The sequence below is a fragment of the Xenopus laevis genome, chromosome 5S (genome assembly GCF_017654675.1).
Source record: "Xenopus laevis strain J_2021 chromosome 5S, Xenopus_laevis_v10.1, whole genome shotgun sequence".
In the NCBI taxonomy this organism is placed as follows: domain Eukaryota; kingdom Metazoa; phylum Chordata; class Amphibia; order Anura; family Pipidae; genus Xenopus; species Xenopus laevis.
In genome coordinates this window covers 5105275-5123379 of record NC_054380.1, presented here as the reverse complement: position 1 = coordinate 5123379, position 18105 = coordinate 5105275, and the positions used below count along the sequence as shown (strand labels likewise).

At 41.8% G+C, this 18105-nt stretch overlaps 1 protein-coding gene across 1 annotated transcript in view; it reads left to right on the top strand.

Moving 5' to 3' along the window:
* The first annotated feature begins 1007 nt into the window (after positions 1-1007).
* The window catches only part of sptlc3.S (serine palmitoyltransferase, long chain base subunit 3 S homeolog), a 56136-nt gene continuing 39038 nt past the window's right edge, over positions 1008-18105 (top strand). The window contains 1 exon segment of the mRNA NM_001096459.1: positions 1008-1209. Coding sequence (NP_001089928.1) covers positions 1105-1209 — 105 coding nt within the window. The 5' untranslated portion in view covers positions 1008-1104.

The following is an 18105-nucleotide window of genomic DNA, read 5'->3' as shown; positions in this document are numbered from 1 at the left end:
TTTCCTTACCGGATTAACGCTAGCAAAACTTCGCCATCGTTCGGCGCCCTGGACGTAACTTTAACATTTAAGTGAATCAGCGTTGTCCTGGCGAATTTTCACCTGGCGAAGTGTAGCGATCGGCGCCCTGGACGCAACTTTGACATTTTAGTGAATTAGCGTTTTCCTGGTGAATTTTCGCCTGGCGAAGTGTAGCGATGTGAGCGAAGACGTTGCTGGCGAATTTCCGGAGGTTAGTGAATTTGCCCCTATGGCCCAGTCTGCCACTGTCCTAAAACCGCTAATATCTCAGGAAGCACTAAAAGCAGAAAATGAATGTAAATTGCAGAAGTGATTAAAAGCAGTGCCCTGAGTTGTTTTTACATTCGTTTTTCTAGTTATTTTAGTTCCCCCTCACCATCTTTGTGAGCAGCAGAAGTTTATTTCCCCTTTCCCTGCACTATAGGGGTGTGACGCAGGCCCGGACTGGCAATCTGTGGGTTCTGGCAAATGCCAGAGGGGCTGCTATAAAGTGCCATAGAAAGTCAGTATTTAATGGGCTGGTGGGGTCTGTTTTGGCCTCTGTGTAGGCTGATTGGGCCTCTTTGTACCTGAAATGCCAGAGCCTATTTTGACTCTCAGTCCAGCCCTGGGTGTGAGACTGCCAGGAGGAAAGAGACAGTAGGAGAAACTTGAATAAACTTGATGGAGACGGTAGAGAAATGTCAGCAGCTCCGGTGGATGGGGGTTAATGGCAGCAGCAGCAGCACAGACAGGGCTAGTTAATGACTTGCGCCTAAACCCCGGCCCGGCTGTGCCATGCATGAGGAGGGGACAGATAAACAGATAAAGGGCTTGGTGCCATTCTAGGCCGGTCCCGTTGCCATGCACTCTGGCTTCCCAAGCGCTTTGCTGTGCAAAGGTGACAGTTGTAGGTGTGTGATGTGTATTATAAGCAAAGTGCAGCCCCATGAGTTCCTCCCTCTCCCCAGGCCGCCCCTCCTTCCCCTGGATAACCTGACAGACTGGTTACTGGATACCTGTGGCTGCTGCTGCACCTACTACTTGATCACCTTGTGCTTCTTATGACTACTCCATCCAGCTAAACTTCCCTGTCGCTTCCCCATGGCCGAGCCCCGGATCTCCCACTGCAATGGAACCCACTCAGGACACAGGGAACCTCTAAAGAACGGACTGCACAAGAAGAACGGGCTCTGCAAGGCAGCGCAGGTAACGTTTCTGCATTTCTACCTTCTTCAGCCTTGGACTTGTCCACTGGGACACTCTCTCTCACTTGCTGTGCTGAACTAAGTGCTTTGTCACAGGGTTCTTGGAGTTGTAGAGCTGCAGCAGGTGGCTGCTTGTGGGAGTTGTAGTTCAGTAAGGTTAGGGTGACTGTAGGATGAGCAAGCTCACCTGTGTTATCATCACATTACTATAATGTCACTGACTAGATGAAGTCTTTCTGCTCTGCATCAGGGATGTTCTTCTCTATCATTTGTATGTACTTAGTAATTCTAGTATTAGTTATGTACAGCCAACTAGAATCATAATCATATACACCGGATGGCCAGGGACGGGTTTATACACAGGGCTAGGGTTGCCACCTTTGCTGATGATTAAACCCGAACACGGGGGGCGGGCAGATAGTTCTGGGGATGGGGCAGTGATGTAGGAATAGACTTGATGACATCAGAAGCGGGCACAATGATGTTGGTGGAGTTCTGACACCGGCGTGAGGCTATTGCATCATTTAGATGAAACTGGCTGGATTCTATCCAGTTTTTGCAATGTTTTAAAGGAGAAGGAAAGCTACTGAAGCAGTTTATTGCCAATAGATTAGCCACAATAGTGCAAGATATAACACTATATTTATTCTGCAGAATGCTTTAACATACACGAGTAAACAGCTCTAGAAGCTCTCACTGTTTGTTTAGGATAGCAGCTGCCATATTGGCTTGCTGTGACATCACTTCCTGCCTGAGTCTCTCCCTGCTCACTCATAGCTCTGGGCTCAGATTACAGCAGAGAAGGGGGAGGGGGAGAGGAACAAACTGAGCATGCTCAAGCCCTAGCCCTGGAGGATTAAGCTGAAAACAGGAAGTCTGATACAGAAGCCCATGAGTACACAATAGAAGGAAAGAAATGTGCTGTTTCTTTTGACAGAGGACTCAGAGCAGCATTACTTTGAGGGGTTACTGGTGTATTTATATAGTTTTAGCCTGTCCTTCTCCTTTAATGTGTTGATGCCCAGTCCAAAACCACACAGGTGGCAACCCTATCTCTATGTGAAGCTATATTCTGCTTCATGAATAAGCCCGGTCCTTTAATTACAGGTATATCACTGCATGCAAAGAGAAGGAGAGTCGCATCAAAGGAACCTGACAGTAAATGAAGGTTGAACAGTGACTTTAATGTCAGAGGCATAAGACATCTCATTCAGGGACAGCAGTCCTATAGGCCTATATATAATTGCAGCTTTACTTACCCTTTAACAGATAAACAGATATATTTAGATACACTGTAAATACTGTATGTGGCTTACTTATGCACATGTTGCTGTGAAATAGCCATATATGCTGGGGGCTGTAGTTTGATGTAAAGTAAGATGTTGCATTACAATATACAAGTATAGGATATGGAAACCCATTATCCAGAAGTATGGGAAGGCCAGCTCCCATAGACACCATTTTAAGCAAGTAATTCAAGTGATTTTCTTTTTCTCTGTAATAATAAAACGCCAACTTGTACATGAACCCAATTAAACTGCATGATGTTAGCACTCTTATTAAGATCTAAATTACAGAAATACCCCTTATCCAGAAAGCCTCAGGCCCCAAGTATTCCGGATAACAGATCCTATACCTGTGTATAGTTTTCATCCACTTACTGTAGTGGAATGGCAGTTGCTCTCTCTTCTATAAGCCCAGGCCTGGGATTGTATCTCTAGTCATAGTAATGTTCTTGTTCTGCCAGGGCAATACCCCACACCTCCCAATCACATTCATTACAATGTCATTTGCCTTCTGTGAAAAAACGAGGAAGTGAATGATTTTCACAATCACACAAGCGCGACATTACGGGGCACATTTATCAAGGGTCGAATTTCGAATTCATTCGATTTTTTTTTTAAACTTCTCGAAATTCGACTGGGGGGTTATTTATTATATGAAAAAAAAATCGAATGTCTAAAACTCGGACGAATTTTAACAACTTGAAAACTCAAACTGAATTCAAATCTAATTCGATTAAACTTGATTTGATTTGAGTTTTCACTTCAAACATGTCCAAATTGGTCCCTATACCTCTCCCATTGCCTTATACAAGAATTCGTCAGGTTTTAGGTGGCGGATAGTCAAATGAGAGTTTTTAAAGGGCCAAAGTATGATAAATCTCGTAATTCGAATTCGAAATTAAAACTCGAATCGAGTATGGATAATTCACAATTCGAATTTGAGAGTTTTGATCATGAAAAAAATTCGAATTCAAATTTTCAATTCGACCCTTAATAAATCTGCCCCTACATGTTGGGGCACATTTACCTAGGGTCGAATATCGAGGGTTAAATAACCCTCGATATTCGACCGTCGAAGTAAAATCCTTCTATTTCGAATATCGAAGTCGAAGTATTTACCGCTATTCCTACGATCAAATGATCGAAGTAATTATCGTTCGATCAAACGATTTTTCGATCAGAAAATTGTTAGGAAGCCTATGAGGACCTCGGTAGGTTTTAGGTGGCGAACTAGGGGGGTCGAAGAATTTTTTAAAGAGACAGTACTTCGACTATCGAATGGTCGAATAGTCGAACGATTATAGTTCTAATCGTTCGATTCAAAGTCGAAGGTCGTAGCTATATTCGACCATTCGAAATTTGAACTATTTTTCCTCTTTTCCTTCACTCGAACTAAGTAAATGGGCCCCCTTGTGTTACTGCATTATCTCATGCTGGCTTTTTCATATGGATTATAATGAAGAAAAAACATTGAGGCCTGGATAATCCAGTGCTTGGAGAGCTGGATCGCAAAGCCGGGGGAAAATCATTTTGACACACGCTCCTATGTTTATTGTTAGTGTTATATTTTATTTCCAGAGTGGATAGATACTGCTATTGCCAAAAAACTAGGGATGAACCAAATCCAGGATCCTAATTTGCATATGCGGGGAGGGAAATTGCGTGACTTTTTGTCACAAAACAAGGAAGTAAAAAATGTTTTCCCACAACTAATTTGCATATGCAAATTAGGATTCGGTTCGGTATTTGGCCGAAGGATTCGGGGGCTCGGCAGAATCCAAAATAGTGAATTCAGTGCATCCCTACAAATTGTTGAACAACCCTTGGCAAGGTTCACTCATCTTATTGGTTCAAAGGCTCGATACGGTGTTCCCCTCACTCTGAACTTGGGGAAGGTGCACAGATCCCCTAGGCTGACAAGTGAGGAATTTCAAGGGCTGATCATAAACGAGAGAATCTTTTTGCCCAATTCGGTGAATGATGGGCCAACAGTATTTTCCAACCTTCCAGACTGTTACCTGAACAAGTCTTGATCAGAGAAGGCATTGCTTTGGCCTAATTCACGGCCAGTAGGTTGTCCAGCTGTAGATGAACATCGCTAGATTTCTACCTGAATTTGGCACTTCACGAACAGCTTAACTGCTAAATTGTGATTTTATTGCCAGGCAACATGTTTCAATCTTGTGAGGCTCTTTGTCAAGTGATCATTGAAGGCTCTGATTGTCCATAAATGCAAATATGGTTGTCAGTGCTTCCTCCTAGGATTAACTGTTTACTTTCCATTTTCCAATTGCATCAAGAGTCATTACTGACCTTTACAAGCCCTATGTTCACTCTGCTTTCTCAACAATTCATGAAAATGATTTCCAACTAAATTAACCAAATGTTGTTCCATTAATTGTCCGTTGGGCTTGTGAAAGCAGTGCCCTTGTTACCCACAATGCACCCAGGCGAGTATCTGCACAGTCCCGTTCAGACAGACCAGCTTGGATACATGTTTTCCAGTGTAAGGAGCACTCACCCTGGTGGTCTAGTGGGCCGGTGGGGACGCCTGCCGCGTGGTACTTCTTCTGCCTAATGCTGGTATCACTAGGGCGTGTGACATCATCACACTGTGTGGCGCCAAATTCAAATATTTAAAGGGGCTTTGAGCTCAAACTCATTGCCCGTTGTTAGGTCTAACTTTTTAGTTCCTGGGTGTGATTCTTGTCCTATTTGATTCCTTTTTTGACCCTTGCCTGCCTGACTATTCTGAACTCTACCAGAATTGACCCTTGCCTGCCTTTCTATCCATTGAACGCTGCCTGTACTGACCCCAGCCTGCCCGACTACGCTTTTCATCTATTCCCTGAACTGTTACCTTCCATCCAAAACCTCAGTAACGACCATGCCTTCTCTTATTAAGACCCGGCGGCATTTGAGTAGCTGAGGGCTCCTCCCGAGGCCAAAGGTGGCTGCTACAGGCAGAAGATTGAGCCAAGACCGGAAGCCTAGCACTTGTTCTGGATTTAGGATGCCGATCGTGACACCCGGCTTTGTGGGGCTTCATTGTAAAGGAACAGATTACTCCATTCTAAAAGGGGACCTGATTTATATAGTGTGAGTAAAGTTTATTTTGCTTGACTAACATCATAAAATAGGATTTGGAATAATTTCTTAGGGTAACAGGTCCCCTTTAAGGTGGCCATAGACGTAACAATTACGATCTTTGCAGGAAAGATTGTTCGTTTCAATACACACGTGTAGAGCTGAATGGTCAGATATACATATAGAAACAATAGAATTCTACCTGTATCTGATGATTCAGCTCTAACAATGGCCGATGTTTGGGTGCCTTCAAAGGCGCCCGTTCAAAATTTTGACGAGCTGAACAATATCCAAATCTTCTGTCAATATCTCCCACCATACACGCACTGACTGTCGTACTGAAATTTGTTTTGTACGATATTATCGGTGCATCTATGGCGCCTTTAGTATGAGGATTTTAGAGGGTTCCATTACCAGCACTAAGCATTGTCCTTTTATACGGTCATGGGATTTCTCAGTGATGTCAGAATTAGGGATGAGCGATATTTTGGCGTCTTTCGTCAGGAAAAAGCGCCCGTAGACTCAAGACTCTGTTGCGAATTTTCATAGGAAGTGAAATGGATCAGATTCGCCCATCACTAGTGCATTATTCCCTATACATATGCTGCTTGTATTATACAAAATCTAGTAAAGGCCCTCGGCCTGGTGCAGGCCCGGACTGGCAATCTGTGGGTTCTGGCAAATGCCAGAGGGGCTGCTATAAGATGCCATAGAAAGTCAGTATTTAGTGGGCTGGTGGAGGCTTTTTGGGCCTCTGTGTGGGCTGATTGGGCCTCTGTGTATCTGAAATGCCAGGGCCTATTTTAATTCTCAGTCCGGACCTGGCCTGGTGTACCGATAGTTAACCATTAAATGCAGCTTGTAAATAAATACTCGGTTGACATTTTAGCTTTTTGCCTATGGTGCAGCAGGGGTTAGATTTGTCCCTTATTGCTGGTGGCACTGAATTGCTGTGGGACTTGCCTTAAACTGCTCTGGGGTCCTCATGAGTGTCGCCGCATTCCCTTCCATTTCTTGATGGCGCTGGGTTATTTTAGCTGCCGTTTGCTGTATGGAGTAACCAGACATATTGCTGCACTACCTGAGAATCTACAATTCACAGGTTTAAGAATTGCTTTTATATGTATTTAAATGAGATGCATCTGATCCAGTCAGGGCCGTCATTAGAAATCACGGGGCCCCGTGGCTTCAGGACTTCAACTTCGGCTCCTTTTGTAACTTCGGGTCTTTTTACGGCTTCAGGACTTCAGTGGCTTAGGAATGGCTTTGCTGCTGTCAAGGGGGGCCTGGCTATTTCGAAAGGTGCAGCACAGCCAAGCCCCCCTTTAGGCCCGGGCCTGGTACAACAGTACCCCCTGTGCCTCCCTGGATCCAGTTCTGGCACTGCTTCTAGTAAGGGCACACGCTCAGATTCGGGGAGTCTAGTCGCCCAGCAGCAAATCTCCTCTTCTTCGGGGCAAACTGCCTCCCACCAGCTAGAATGTAAATCGCTGATGGGATGGCACTCAGTCGCCCGAAATTTCCTCGTCAGACAACTGCAGGCGACTGTAAAACGAAGTGTCCGAGTGCCATCCTGCTGGCGATTTACATTGTAGCCGGTGGGAGGCAGTTTGGGGAGATTAGTCGCCCCGAAGAAGAGATTTATCGCCGGGCGACTATTCTCCCCAAGTCTGAGCGTGTGCCCTGACCCTTAAAAGGGGAAATGGTCAGATGAAAGTAATGTTGCATGATGGGATATGACTGATCTTGGTTTTTATCCTGCATTTGCACATTATTATCTAATGGCTTTGGAAGTTAAAGGAAGTAATCTTTTACTGATTAACTTCATTGTATCCTAATGTTGATATTGATCTTACCCATCTGGTTTCTGGTTAACTAAGTGCTATAAAAAATAGAACTACCTTATAATACTCCAGCAATGTTAGTTATTAAAACTTAATGTAAATGTGAGAGGAATCTATCAAATTGTAGATATTTTCCTGATAAGTTGCTTTAATTATTAGTCTCGTACAAAAATATCTGTTAATTTATAGCAAAATACTATGGCAAATAAAGCAATGTATTCTGTATCTTGTATATGTTTAACATACGACAGAAACATCTTGTAAGAGAAATGTATTTTATTAAACAGCGCAGGACAGTGATATTGAAAGCACTTTCAGTTTAAAGCTTCTTCAACAAAATTGTGGGAGAATTCTTTTTGTTAAAAGGGAATAATCGTGAGCATGCGCTGAATAGTACATGTAAGTGCCGACAATTGCACAGAATACGGGAACAGCTGCCAAGGCAGAGTCAGTCGGGGGGGCCCATTAGGGCCGCTGCATCAGGGCCCCTTCCATCAACAGTGCACAACAATTCTGACGCGCGACAAATTTGTTTTCTCGCAGCAAATTTTTCCCACGATGAATTTTCGCAGACGTTTTGCAAAAACATTCACGGGCGGGGAAGTGTGGAATGATAGACTGGAATATGAATAGGAAAAGGCAAGTGATTAAAAGGAACAATAAAATTGCAGCCCCAGCTTTTTGGTTGCTGGGGTCAGTGACCCCCTCCATTAAAACGCAATTGAAAAAGACATTCTATAACAGAGGTCCCCAACCTTTTTTTACTCGTGAGCCACATTCAAATGTAAAAAGAGTTGAGAAATAGTAATGGGTGAATTTGTCGCTCCGCCAAGAAATTTGCGAAATGGGAGGAAAATTTGGGAAACATGCCGGCAACTTTTTACGCACATTAAAGTCAATGGGAGCCCAGCAGCTAAACTGACGCCAGCATCGGAATTGTCGTCGGCGTCAAAAAACTTTCTGGAATTCGCTGTGAATTCGCGCCTGTAGATTAAATTTACCCATCACTATTGAGGAGCAACACAAGCATGAAAAACTTCACTGGGGTACCAAATAAGGACTTGGCTATTTAGTAGCCCTTATGTGGACTGGCAGCCTACAGGAGGCTCTTTTTGGCACTAAACCTAGATTTATGCAATTAAAACTTGCCTCTAAGCCTGGAATTTAAAAATAAGCAACTGATTTAAGGCCACTGGGAGCAACATCCAAGGGGTCGGGGTCGGAGAGCAACATGTTCGTAGTCAGAGATTACTGTTCTATAGTGATGGGCAAATTTATTCGCCAGGCATGGACTTGGGTCGAATTTCCACATTTCCCCGACAGCAAATGTTTTCGCGAAACTGCAGCTACAGTTCGTAGACGAAAAACTCACCGCAACAAAAACAAATTGTGGCACTTAAAATTGTGACGCATCAAGATTATTCGCCCATTGCATTTGGACAAAATAGTCACTCTTATAAAAATTGTCGGACGTATAGAAATTGTCGCACATATAAAAATTTCCGAATTTCATTACATTTCTTTATTCAAAGCACTGTTTTTGGGCGGGGTCCAGCCTGTAACCAAAGTAGAGCTACTAATAATGGTAAGTTTTACTAACACATTCTAAGATCAGATCCAAATCCAAATGCAGAGCCCTGTTCTCACATTTCTTATTGAAAGTGAAATTGTATTGAGTTAACAATGTTTGTTGTTCTTCGCTTGAGACCTTTGTCAAGATAAACGTTATAGAAGTGGAACATTTATGAGATGCCTGTATATCTGTTTATAAGGATATGCGTTTTAATATCCCTGTCAAACAACGTGATGTTTCAGGAGATTGTTTGAAACCTGGTTTCGTTGGTATCGGATAAGCTGAGATTTATGGCCTGAGAGCAAACAGACTGAGGTGCCAGATACATAACAAGCACAGCGCAGACAGAATGACACCTGGAGGCAGATTTATCAAGGGTCGAATTGTAAATTCAAATTTTTTTAGGTTTTTTTTAAAAAAAAATTAACTTTTTTTAAAAAATCTGAGATTTATCATACTCTGGCCCTTTAAGAACTCAAATTCGACTATTCGCCAAAAAAAACCTGACGAATTGCTGTTTAAGTCAATGGGAGACGTCCTGGGATCCATTTGGATTTGTTGGCAGCTTTCCTGACTTTCGAGTTTTTCCGGAGAATTCGATTCGAGTTTTCACCCGAGTTGAATTCGGTTTTTTAATACATTTCGATTGGTCAAGTTTTGAGTTTATGGGAGTTTTTACAAACTCACATAAATTTGAAATCCGGTCCAAGGTTTAGTTCAGCATTATCCGTGTTTTATAAAACCAAGATTTCTCCCTGTTTGTAAATAAAGTAGAAATGATTCATTGCAGATAATCATGGTGCCAAGCCCTGCGTCCACTGATTTGCTTTGTCCAACTATCTGAGCATTTATGGGCTCTAGAGAAGGCAAAGCAAAAAGCTGGGAATACATGCGTTGATTTGGCACGGCCGGATCAGGGGGAGCTGCTCCCATGAGGCAAGAAACTCGCAAGTTTCCAGGTTCGGCACATATTTAAAGGAAAACTATACCCCTGAACAATGTAGGTCTCTATAAAAAGATATTGCATATAACAGCTCATATGTAAAACCCTGCTTCATGTAAATAAACCATTTTCATAATAATATACTTTTTTAGCAGTATGTACCATTGGGTAATCATAAATAGAAAATTGCCATTTTAAAAAATAAGGGCCGCCCCCTGGGATCATAGGATTCATTGTTTACACAAAAAAACATACATGTAAGGTCACATGAGCCAATTAACAGAGTTGTGTCTTTTGCTTCCACACTTCTTCCTGTTACAGTTAGAGCTGCAGTATTTCTGGTCAGGTGGTCATTTCCTGTTACAGTTAGAGCTGCAGTATTTCTGGTCATGTGATCTCTTCCTGTTACAGTTAGAGCTGCAGTATTTCTGGTCAGGTGATCTCTTCCTGTTACAGTTAGAGCTGCAGTATTTCTGGTCATGTGATCTCTTCCTGTTACAGTTAGAGCTGCAGTATTTCTGGTCAGGTGATCTCTTCCTGTTACAGTTAGAGCTGCAGTATTTCTGGTCAGGTGATCTCTTCCTGTTACAGTTAGAGCTGCAGTATTTCTGGTCAGGTGGTCATTTCCTGTTACAGTTAGAGCTGCAGTATTTCTGGTCATGTGATCTCTTCCTGTTACAGTTAGAGCTGCAGTATTTCTGGTCAGGTGATCTCTTCCTGTTACAGTTAGAGCTGCAGTATTTCTGGTCAGGTGATCTCTCCCTGTTACAGTTAGAGCTGCAGTATTTCTGGTCAGGTGATCTCTTCCCATTACAGTTAGAGCTGCAGTATTTCTGGTCAGGTGATCTCTTCCTGTTACAGTTAGAGCTGCAGTATTTCTGGTCAGGTGATCACATCCTGTTACAGTTAGAGCTGCAGTATTTCTGGTCAGGTGATGTCTTCCTGTTACAGTTAGAGCTGCAGTATTTCTGGTCAGGTGATCTCTTCCTGTTACAGTTAGAGCTGCAGTATTTCTGGTCAGGTGATCTCTTCCTGTTACAGTTAGAGCTGCAGTATTTCTGGTCAGGTGATCGCTTCCTGTTACAGTTAGAGCTGCAGTATTTCTGGTCAGGTGGTCTCTTCCTGTTACAGTTAGAGCTGCAGTATTTCTGGTCAGGTGATGTCTTCCTGTTACAGTTAGAGCTGCAGTATTTCTGGTCAGGTGATCTCTTCCCGTTACAGTTAGAGCTGCAGTATTTCTGGTCAGGTGATCAATTCCTGTTACAGTTAGAGCAGCAGTATTTCTGGTCAGGTGATCTCTTCCTATTACAGTTAGAGCTGCAGTATTTCTGGTCAGGTGATCTCTGAGGCAGCAGACAGACAATCACGAAATGGTGGTTTAATGCAAGAGATGTAAAAGGGCAAAATTTACTTAAATACTGTATATATATATATATACCAGTTTGGTAAGATTCTTTAATATGTCACTTAGGGGCAGATTTATCAATGGTTGAGGTGAAATTTTGAATGAAACAAATTCGAATTTCAAGCTATTTTTTGTGTACTTCGACTAGGGAATAGTCCAAATTCAATTTGAATTTGAAAAAAATTCAAAAATTCGAATATTGAAATTTATCATGTACTATCTCTCTAAAAAGTCGACTTCGACCATTCGCCATCTAAAACCTGCAGAATTGCTGTTTTAGCCTATGGGGGACCTCCTAGAACATATTTGGAGTCAATTGGGGAAAAACTTCTAATCAAATTTGAATTTGGCCGAATACGGACCTATTCGATCGAAAACTGACCTATTTCACCAAAAAAAACTTGGACTCAATTTCAGTTGGTCTTTTTTAATTCGAATATCGAAGTTTTTTCAATTCGAAATTCGACCCTTGATAAATATGCCCCTTAATATGATATAAACTATCTGTTGCTCAAGTATTAATCTTGGGGGTATAGTTTTCCTTTAAATCAGAATTTTGTGTTCTTTGCCTGAATGAATGGGACAATAGAAAGGCAGCCACCCTTTTTGGTTTATTGTATAGCCTGAATCTAGGCCTGCAAGTGGTTTCCTTATCCTGGGGGGTTGGCATCCTCCAAAAAAGAGACCGACTGACGTACATTAACATTCCTCCCAACATTATGGCAATAGAAATAGGGACAAAAAATTTGTGACCACGCCGATTTGTGTGGCCACACTACCTTATTACCATATTCATTTCACAAAATTTGGCAGGTTATGAAAGTTTGAACACATTTCTGTGGTTTTTACAGTTTTACTAATGAAGGTGAATTGCCCTTTAAGCTGTGAGTCTCAGTTTCCCTAAGAGACCTGCTTATCTTAAATTGTTACAATTGTATCTTTGTTGATCTTAAATTGTTACAAAAGTATCTAAGTATCTATTCTGGGCTTTCTTCCAAAAACCAGAGGTTTAAGAAACTTTGTATCTTTTTCTGTCTGTTCAGTGCAGGAGATCAAAGAGAAAGTCGGGACATTTCAGTAACAAACCTGGGACTGTATTGCTGAGCTGGTAACTGTTAGTTTCATTAGTATTTAATTGTCCCTTGTGCTTTCATGAAATCACCTTATTGATTTGTTAGTTAATGAAGTCCTGTTGAGATTCCATACTTCACTATAGCGCATGTTCAGCGGTCCGGTTAAAAGTTGCCTGCTGTTTTTAAGTTCTTTTTAAAATTATTTGAAACTTTTTCAGGTTTTGAAAAGTGCCCACAGAAGGTACTCTTTGTGCCCAAATACACAACCATCACAGTACAAGTATAGGACCCCTTATCCAGAAAACCCCTTATCCAGAAAGCTCCAAATTACAGAAAGGCTGTCTCCCACAGACTCCCATTTTATTAAAATAATCCAAAATTTTAAAAATGATTTCCTTTTTCTTTTAGGGATGCACCGAATCCAGAATTCGGCCGAGTCCCCAAATCCTTTGTTAAAGATTTGGCCTAATACCGAACCGAATCCTAATTTGCATATGCAGGAAAGGAAAAAGTGGAAAAAATTATTCTTTTGTGACAAAAAGTCACGTGATTTCCCTACCCCCCCCCCTAATTTATATATGCAAATTCTGATTTGGTTTGGCCATGCACAAGGATGAGGCCAAATCCTGCTGAAAAAGGCCAAATCCTGGCTGGATCCAAAACCGAATCCTGGATTTGGTGCATCCCGATTTTCTTTATAATAATAAAACAGTATCTTATATATAGGGATGCATTGAATCCAGGATTCGGTTCGGGATTCGGGCTTTTTTAGCAGGATTCAGATTCGGTCGAACCAAATCTGAATCCTAATTTGCATATGTAAATTAGGGGTGGGTAGCGAAATCATATGATTTTTCATCAGAAAATAAGAATTTTTTCCACTTTTTCCTTTCCTGCCCGGATTTGGTTCAGTATTCGGTCCAATCTACCACAAAAATATCACCCTTATGTGTAATATATCCTTCATATTTGATAATCTGTCATTCAATCTTTTTAGCACACAGCGTTTTATCCACTGCCTTCTATAAATTGGTCTCGCTTTTTTGTACCAAAGCTTATGGGTACATGGATTTCCTGTTGTCTTTTTCTTACAGAAAAATAAGAAAAAACTTCATCATACAGGTATGGGATCCGTTATCCAGAAACCAGTTATCCAGAAAGCTCAGAATTACTTAATGGATGTCTGCCATAGACTCCATTTTACCCAAATAATCCATATATTTTAAATTTTTTCTGTAATAATAAAACAGTATCTTGTACTTGATCCCAACTAAGATATAATTAATCCTTATTGGAAGCAAAACCAGCCTATTGGTTTTTTTTAATGTTTAAAGGATTTTCTAGTAGACTTAAGGTAGGAAGATCCAAATTACAGAAATATCCATTATCCAGGAGACCCCAGGTCGTGAACATTCTGGATAACAGACCCCGTACCTGTATACATAGTTTCAAACATTTTGACACAAAAGCCTATGTTCACTTGAGCCACAGTGAATGGATCTGTATGAGAGTGCTCTTCCCCAGGATATTGATAATATTGATCATTTCTTATCGAGGAACATTCCATTTGTAGGCAACATTGTCACAAGCTTTGTTTTAGTGCTGCTACTTCTTGTCTTTGTACAATGCTTTGGTTGGAGCACGTATAGCCAAGCTTTAGACCAGGCCAAACCAGTTTTCTAAATGTCATAAATGCATTTGTCATTAAAAAATCGTTGGGTACTTTCAATCCTGTTGGTCTAATTCTCTTTTCCCAACTCTCAGAGTAGCACCACAAGGATTTGGCACCTAAGACAAGGTTGGTGATATGTGGCTCGTCCTCCGCCCCATATGATTATCCATTGTAGACCCAGAACAGAAAGGCAAGGAGAGACAAGGAGCTGCAATATAAGACCTGTTTGGGAATGTCTATTTTTAGTAAATAAATGACCTGCTCTGTTCCTACCAGTTCATACTAAATCCACAAAGCTGTAGCTAGAGAAAACAGAAATGTCTCACACTTCACATACTAACAGGTCATAGACATATTTTCTCCCAAGTATAATGTGGCCAAATAGTGCAACCAAGCTTTCCTTCTGTGGTTTTTATGTCCAGTACTGTTCATTTCTGTACTTAACATCTGCCTTATGTACACAGTAACTACAGGGCTCTTGATGTGCCTGGTTCTTTCTAGCTCATGTAGAATGGCCTGCTAGTAGGGGCCATGTATCAGGACATCTCTGGGCCACCCATGCACAGCCTCTCTCTCACGGTAAGTGCAACTAATTTGCACTGCACAAATCTTTGCACCATGAACCAGACAGCAATGGGCACAAATATAAGCACAAGGTGCATTGTGGGCAACATTTTGGTCCCTCGTCACCTTTTAGTAAATGATCCCTACTGATATGCAAATAAGTGGAAGAAAGGCAGACATAAAAGTTTGATTAACCTGCAAACGACCATGTTAAGGTACAAAATTCTGAATTGCTTTGTAGCACAAAAGGACATTCAAGCTTGAAGATCAGTTCAAGAAAATATGGGATAAACACTCATTTATTATCCAAAATATTCTCTGGACAATGGCAATATGAGCAGTGTCGGACTGGCCCACAGGGATACCAGGAAAACTCCCGGTGGGCCCAGGTGTCAGTGGGTCCTCCTGCTTCTAAACATTTGGCCTATTTTATGGCCATTCCCTATTTCTATTAGAATAAAGAGGTTAAATAGATGGAATAATAGATTATAGTATGTAAAGAAAAGAGAATAGGAGAATAGAGGTTGAGTGAGGAGAGGAAGAAAATAATAATTTGAGTGGGCCCCTGGTTTAAAGGTTTTTGGGTGGGCCCCTGGTCTAAGGGTTTTTGGTGGGCCCCTGGTGTCCCAGTCCGACACTGAATATGAGAGCCACAACAATGATTATATATATGTGTAAGTGTCTTATGAGGAAAGGGTCTGACCAGAGTGTGCTTCTATCTAAAAGAAGTGGCTACAGCAGCGATCCCCAAACAGTGGCTCATGGGCAACATGTTCCTCACCAACCCCTTGGATGTTGCTTTCTGTTGCCTCAACGGAGGTGCTTATTTTTGAATTCCAGTCTTGGAGACAAGGTTTGGTGCATAAAAACCAGGTGTACTGCCAAACAAAGTCTCCTGTAGGCTCTTAGTCCACACAGCGGCTACCAAGTAGCCAATCACAGCCCTTATTTGGCATCCCCCGGGACTGTCTTCATGCTTGTGTTGTTCCCCATTTTTTGTACATTTCAATGTGGCTCAAGGATAAAAAAAAGTTGGTTAGCCCTGAGGTAGAGGCTCAGGGTGAGGTTTGGTAGAACCTTAATTGTTCTTCTGGAAGCCCTGTCTGAAGGTCAATTAGGGGGTAATTTAGGGTAGATGTGGATTTTCTGTCCTAGATATTCATAGAAGCAATATCTGAAACCTTGTTAATGGGCGAGGGAAATCTCCCTTTAAATTCCCAGTTCTTTGTAATTAAATATTTTAGTCACAATCTGCCTGTAAAGCATTAGACAGTTGTGTTGTGTAAGCCATTATTGTGACAGCTCTGCTGAAGACATCGCATTAAACAGCTTCTGAAATGAACTGAATATTCAGTGCTATGGAAATCAGTTCTGTGTTGTGGATCCTTGTCAGGCTTTCTTTGTACCTTCCAATGCTAAAAACTCCTTGTCCTGTAAGCACATACAGTAATAATGCTGAAGCTGAAACTAGAGGAAAGTGCACCGACTAGCCAAACGGCTGAAAAATACTCCCTCGTTAAAGTGTCAAGTAACAACTGGAGGGGAAAAGGAAAACATCCAAATGACAGAACTCTTCCTTGAGGCATTTACTATTTAATCAAGCAAAATGGATCCACACGTGATTGTACAACACATGGTGCACCAATAACAGTGTGTCTGGCTTTTGCACCTTGTAACATATAATTGCACCTTGACGCAGCAATAGGCAAAGCGTAAGGGTTATAGAACACCAGGCAATTTCCAGGTTTATTAACTAGCTAATCTCATTAGTTAAACCCATTACTAACCGTCCTGGTGAAGTTACTTTTATTTGTGAATTTATGATGAAAACTGATTTACAGCAGTGGTTGTTGGATTTTTTTTAATTCAAGCCCCCAAGGTCCAACCTTTGGACATAAGAAAATTGCAGATGTAGGGAAACCCACTGGTAACAATTGCTCGCAATATCCAACCAGGTTGGTAACACAGACCACCACCATTCAGGTGACCAAAAAGCAGTACCGGCAACCATGCATGCTCAGATGTTTGGGTTATCAGTTTGATCAGCATATTGGGCAAACAATTATGTCTTAAAGACCCCCAGTACTACGAAAAAGCAAATCTCTTTAACAAAAAGGAAAACAATTAAAATCTTAAATAAAGATAAAGGTTTTACAATCAGATTGATATGAGTAAAGTTGGCCATACACTCCAAGAACCATTTAGCAGATCAAAGCCCAGTTTGGCCAATCACACATTGGACGTAATTGGGCTGATTTGTTTGTTGGCCGAGGGGGGATAGATAGCGGTCAGGTAGGCCCTTCTGTGGGCCAATAAGCTGTCAATTTAAGGTGGCCATAGACTCAAAGATCCGCTCGTTTGGCGACATCGACAAACGAGCGGATCTTTCCCCGATATGCCACTAACGGCATGGCTATATCGGGGGTAATTCGAACGTTCGGCCATATGGACAAATGATCGAATTACGATGCGCCAAGGGGCTCCGACGGGTCGGTCAGTTAAAAATCCAACCTTCCCGATCGATATCGTGGCCAGATATAGATCGGGAAGACCCGTCGGAAGCCCCCATACACGGGCAGATAAGCTGTCAAATTGGTCCAAACGACCGATATCGGCAGCTTTATCTGCCCGTGTATGGCCACCATTAGTCTGAGAGGTCCATGTCAGCAGCTTTTATTGTGTATGGGCCCTTATAATAGAATTGAAGGTAAAAATGTCTATGTACACCAGTGTTTCTGTTATTCCATGGCATTGTCGCTTTATCTGAAATGTTATGCGTTGTACCTGTTGCTCGCTGCTGTCATGCGACTGCAAACTTTACAAAGCTTTCTGCGCTGTGTTTGAATATAAATATTTGGAAACATATGACAGACTCGCTCACCCCTTGCTTTGAGAGTGGTGTTTCCCTCTCATTGTGTAAGTACATTACACAATGAAGTAGTGTGTTTGTCATTCTCTTCATTCCAGAGATTAGGGGAGGTGGCTCCTTCTAACTGTAAATCCATTACCACTAACAATAATGCCTGGTGAACCCTTGTGGTAATTCTTCTGTCTTGACTATACTGATTTCTATATAGAAACCTATATGGGAGGCCCTAAGCCAATCAGAATACTGCTAGTTATCTTCAATAACCTGAAAGAAGCATTGTTCATATATAGTGAATAGTGTATAGGGGTCGGTGTCCAATTCTGGTTGGCAATGTCCAAATCGTGCGCACCGGCGTTCAATTTGAACGCAGCGGCGTCAGATTCGGAAGCGCTGCGTCAAATTCGGACGTGCTGCATCAAATTCGGACGTGCCGCATCAAATTCAAACGCGCCGCATCAAATTCGTTATAAACTCGTCACAACGCGCCATTTATAAGGTTATAATTTACAGTCTGGTCCCATAGGGAAATGTAGATTATAATTTTATTAATGTAGGTTAACTATGTCAGAAAAAGTTAGTGA